At 46.9% G+C, this 5,556-nt stretch overlaps 1 protein-coding gene across 1 annotated transcript in view; it reads left to right on the forward strand.

Annotated features, from left to right (window-relative positions):
- Positions 1-5,556, forward strand: part of T265_13995 (hypothetical protein) — a gene marked incomplete at both ends in the record, with an annotated part of 24,062 nt that overhangs the window by 4,193 nt on the left and 14,313 nt on the right. Inside the window, one exon of the mRNA XM_009171552.1 lies at positions 4,534-4,916. Coding sequence (XP_009169816.1) covers positions 4,534-4,916 — 383 coding nt within the window. The remainder of the gene's footprint in view (positions 1-4,533; positions 4,917-5,556) is intronic.

Below are 5,556 nucleotides of genomic sequence, written 5' to 3' on the forward strand. Positions count from 1 at the left end.
CGGGGGAACTTAGTGCTAGCTTACTACAACCATTACGAGGTGCCTACACCTCCAGACGCTCATTCAAGCAAGCTGTATAGAAACTGACAGCAAAAACGCCACTGATATCGGTTTGCAGACATTCTGTGGTGTCTCCAACCAGGCGCAGTTGGGATCACGCGGTCCCCATCCTGGAAGGCGAGTAGCACCGACCCTAGGACCAGCGACATTCGATAATTGGCCCACGCCACTTATAGTTGATGGTAATGTGGCCTATCTGTGTTGGAGGTTGTCTCGCATGCGCGCAGCACCGTGTGGCCAAGCGGCTTCGGTTGTTTCGGAAATTAGCACTGCATGGCGAGATGTCTCAGTCGTCAGAGCGCGAATGTACTGACCGGAAGGTCCGCGGTTCGAACTCGGCCTCTACATCTCGACCTCTCCTGTCTAGGTTTGGACAACCTGCCAGTATCTCAGCCCTCGTGCTTCCTTCGGGTGGCATAGCAGCTAGGCACTGAAAGGGTTTTACAGTTGAAAGATGATTTTTTTACATAGCACTGCACCGAAACAATCTGTGATTAGTCATAACTGCAGGCGTTCGTTGTTGTCCGTGCATCTCGACTGCGCTCCTCCACCCACTTGAGTTTCAGCTGCGTTAAATCTACCCACTTTCCTATTTATATCTCCGAGCTCTTAGCCTGATGCAATAAAGTGTCTTTGGGAGTATCAGATCTACTATGTGTTTGAGCGTAAGCAGGCAACGATTGTGGGTGCGTCACTATGGTACTCTCTCAGGCGTTGCCAAATGGACCACCTAGCGACAACCATCAACGTGCAGCTATTCAAGTCAAAATTATTCAGACCGGTGGCTAAAAACAATATCAAAATCAGCCCCAACGGTTTCTGGATCACCAGAGGTGAGTGGAAGCTTGTGGGAACTCAGTTCAGCGATTATGCCTAAGTCTTGAATCCTCCGTTCAGGGAGTTAACACACATCAATGGAAACTGAGTCCAACATGCACGCAAGAGCAGTCTGTTTTTCGGTTTCTATCAGAGTGGTAAAGTTAAAGGCCGCCAGACGAACTGAGTATCTTGGTTTGAAGAATGATTTCGAATTGTCTGTGGCGGCTAATGGGTGGCTAGCACATCTCTCAGTTCTTAAGGGTGGGTTTAGGAAGATGCTGCTGGCAACAGAATGGGAATAAGAAATGTGTGAAAAAAATTGCTCAGCTGTAGAACCCTTTCGGCACCTAACTGCCGTGCCACCAGGAGGCATGAAGGTTGGGACACTGCTAGGTCACCCAAACCTACACAAAGGATGTTGAGAGGCATAGGTCGGGTTCAAACCGGGAATCTTCCGGTCAGTGAATTCGTACCCTAACCACTAAGCCATCTCGCCTTCATATGTGTGAAATAAGAAGAGGAGCGTCAGCACTAGCCCAATTTCTATTATGAGCCCTGCTTTACTCAGCAATTAAAGCGACTTGATCCATAGCACCACGCGACGGCCAGCATGGTGCGGAATTATTTGTGAAAGAGGAAAAGAGAGTCGTCAGCAGTAGCTTGTTTTCGCTTACCCACCCTGCTGTACACAGCGATGGCCGATGTAGCTTTTTATTATTCTGACGTAGGTATCACGGCACTGAAGCACCGATGTTGAGCACTGATATTCTGTCGATGGTTATGTTGATGATGGGATTATTTGTAAATGTGTAATTCATTGTTGTACGTTGGCCGGGATCCTGCCAGGCCGCCCAGTCCTGGACAGCAGAACGGTAACTGTCATCAACCGAAGCCTTTGGCTCATGGGTTTTATCGCGGGGCGATAGCAGGTGGTTTTAGAACGTCAGAACAGTCTACATCTTTAAGGAGCAAGTCGCCGCACTTTTTTCGATCCAAAACTTGGAGGATTAGATTATTTCGACCAGATCTCTACCTATTGACCAACCTGACGTGATAGGCTCTTTGAATGCAACACACATACTCCCCAGTGTAGCTCAATGGGTTATGGACGTGCGCAAACCGTCACTTTACGGTAGGGTTCAGTTTCTTCTCGAAAGCTGCATCTTACACTAAGCGGTTCACTTCTGTTTCCGAGATAACCGCTGTGACTACTGCGTTTTCTGTTCGTATCGGTGAGACACAACAGCGCGTCAGCCTGCTTCAGGTTTGTGGCAACATCAATTGGGATACCAGCATTCCAGTAAATGAAAACAGTTTCCTATACCGAGAACCCCGGTTTGTGTCTTTGACCGCCGCAGCTGCCGGACCAGCAAGGGGTACGTCGTTTTTTCCGGAGCTCCCTACGTTAACGGAATTTCATATAAAAGTCGTAAGCATTGAAGTTTCATGCTTTGTTACAGGTTGCATCTCCATTGTTCCAACTTTGGTTGAGCGTGCCTTTCTAATCCTTGCACGACCAAATACAACGTGCCAGGCATGATCAACACCGAGAGGATGTGGTAATCAAGACAGGCTTGGTTGTAACCGTTTTTAACCTTCGTTATCAGGCTATTTCCTGGCTGTCATATGTGATTGTTTCCTGATCCTGTGCAAAGCTCGCCCCGAGGCAGACAATGATCTCATATCCAAAATACACTCCTCAACCACATGTGCTTCTTCTGAGGCATGGTTGCGCTTATTAGTCCGCCGACGTCTCAATCTTCAGGCCCGCAAACTTCGTTGCTTATTAGACTCGCTAATACGCCTTGAGTAGTGTTTGAATGTCACGTTTCGCTATGGTAGAGTTTAACGAGCTCGGGATAGCTCAGTGGTTAAGGCGCGAACTTGCTGACCGGGAGGTCCATGATTCAAACCCAACACCGGCATCTTGACTGTCCCTGTCTAGGCCTTGGCAACCGGACAATACGTCAGCGCTGGGGGCGATATGGCTCAGTGGTAAGAGCGCGAATTTACTTACCGGAAGGTCCGTGGTTCGAACCCGACCTCTGCCTCTCAACTTCACCTGTCTAGACTTAAGCAACCTGCCAGTATCTCAGCCCTCGTGCTTCCTTTGGGTGGTATGACAGCTAGGCACTGAAAGGGTGTTGCATCTGAACGATCTAGAATAAAATCTTTTATGTCAAGAGTTTGTCCATTCGTAAGCTCGCTGGCAGACGCCAGTTTATTTTCGGTGAATGTCTAGAAACGATACTTTGTTCAGTTGTAGCAAAGTAAGTCACTGAATCATCGTATACACATGGCCATACACCAAGGCAAATACTCAGTTCGGAAAAACCTGTCTCCTCGTGTAAAAACCATTCCCAGACGAAGGCTAAGTTTTGCGCCTCCGAAATCAATAACAACATCAGCTGTAAAAACCGCGTACTTGCCGTAAAGTAAAGCTGCCAGCATAATTGCCACAGCTTCGCTCGTCGATGATTTGAGGAGGTGGGGTAGATATACACGCACTGAAATCGGTAGCTGATATCATTGATGCGCAAACACAGAGCTGCTAGTGGGTTTTTCTTTGGGGAAATTGGGAGGGGAGTTATACATTGATAGGCAACAACTCGGATGTATTAGAGCCATTGAGGGCGTGACTGGGTCATGTCTGACAATGTTTCTAACCATTGATTTGTTCCGTCTCGGAGCCCCATTCAGAGAGATCGCATTGAAAAACTCAGCTGAGTTTGCTGGTAATGGTTTCCCTACTTCGATTCCTAGTCATTGTTTGACCTTGCTTGGCTCGTTTCCACCCTTCAAGTGCTTGTGAGAAAAGAACACTCCGAGGAATTTGGTCGACTGGCATACGCAGTACGTCGCCAAGCCAGCGCAACCTGTGTAGATTGATCAGTTCCTCTATCGTGGGCGAGTTATTTCTTCCGAAAACTATTCGATAAACTTCAGCATTACTGATCCGATGTTCCCACCATACTTGAGCAATGCTCCAAATACATCGATGGTCAAACACTGAAAGTCTTTTGACGTTCTTGGCGCGCAGCGGCGAGGTTTCTGATCCATATAGTGATGTATGGCGCACCGCAGCGTTGTAAACTCGGCCCTTGTCGGTTAAGCTGATGTCACACCTACGCCGTATGTGACGCAAGTCGTATGCGTACGCGATATCCGTAGGGGCATCTTAACTTCACAGGTCGCCGCACCAATGTAGCAGCTTTATGTTGGGCGTCTCCGATATATATATATATATATTCCACCCACGAATGACCTCAAGTACTGGAAAAATTTCCACACATCGGATGACACTGAAATCTTCGTTTCCGTGCAGATGTCCCCAGCAGACCATGAATACTTTAATCCACTCATACACGCAGTCCCTTTCGTGCAGGCGTATCAGTCTGAGTTCCATTTCAAACTGCTAGAGTCGCTCCGAATTAACATTTTCCTATGACTACCCACCTAGGGAATAACCAACTATTGACTATCGCTCGATGATAGCTTTCAGTGAGATTCGCTCAACCCACAGCAAACATTGTTGCGATCAGTGGTCATTATTTTTGTTAAAACAACCACCCCATCGTTAATAAAACTTAATAAATGTTGTGTGATCAGTCTCCTTATTCGACGATCTTTGTATTTTATTTATGTAAATTTCAGGAGCAAATTCATCGAGCGCTTGCGAATTCTGGCGACTGGAAGTGGTGATTCATCCGATGACGTCACACCGAAAAAAGAGCATGATAAAACTGGTAGCAGTGGTCGTGCACAACGCCGCGAGATGTTACGTAACATTCCTAACACGTGCAATGCCTACGTGTGTCCTGACTCCCCACCGGTAATTCACCGATCTGCTGGTGTTCCCGTCAATCATACTGGTGCGAAGAATGGAGGTTCCATATCAAAAGAACGGACATTCAGTCCAAGGGGCCTGGATGCGGCACTAGCGAGCGTGACATTAAACGACCCCAACATTACACCAGGACAGAAAATACGCAAACATGCTCACAATGAAACACCATTGAAGCGTCGGAGCTATTCTAGTAAGTTCCTGTCTTCCACATTCCCAGGTGACCAACCAAAGCACGCGAAGACCACCTCAAAACCAACCAATCAATAGATAGATAGAGTCAATAGATATTTTTAGAAACTTTATGAGCATAGGCAGAAGAGAAGGAATTTAGCTACTCAATCTCGCCTCGATTGGTGATGAAACGTTTGCAATTCAACTGCCAGGCTCGGTGAACAGGCCAACAGCTAAACGGCGTCGAAACGCAAAAAGCTGTCAAAGCCAATAAGGTGCCGTGTACGCTTCAGAAAAATGGATCTGAGTGATATGGTTGTGAAGTGGAGTCTGATTTTCGTCGGGAAAGAAGAAAGGTATGAGATTCCCTCTCTTCCGAAATGTCAGCCCCTTGGACCTTGATCCAACGTTGATGCAATTCAGATGACTCGCCCCCTTCCTTTAACGTTCACTTTTAAGGATCGGAAACCCAAATCTCTCTCTGACTTTTGCGCTCAGAAAGACTGTCGGAGTACCGTGAGACCGGTTCCATCATCATCATCATCATATCATCATCATCATCATCATCATCATCATCATCATCATCATCATCATCATCATCATCATCATCATCATCATCATCATCATTATCATCATCATCATCATCATCATCATCATCA

Source organism: Opisthorchis viverrini (genome assembly GCF_000715545.1).
Source record: "Opisthorchis viverrini unplaced genomic scaffold opera_v5_127, whole genome shotgun sequence".
NCBI classification, from domain to species: Eukaryota; Metazoa; Platyhelminthes; class Trematoda; order Opisthorchiida; family Opisthorchiidae; genus Opisthorchis; species Opisthorchis viverrini.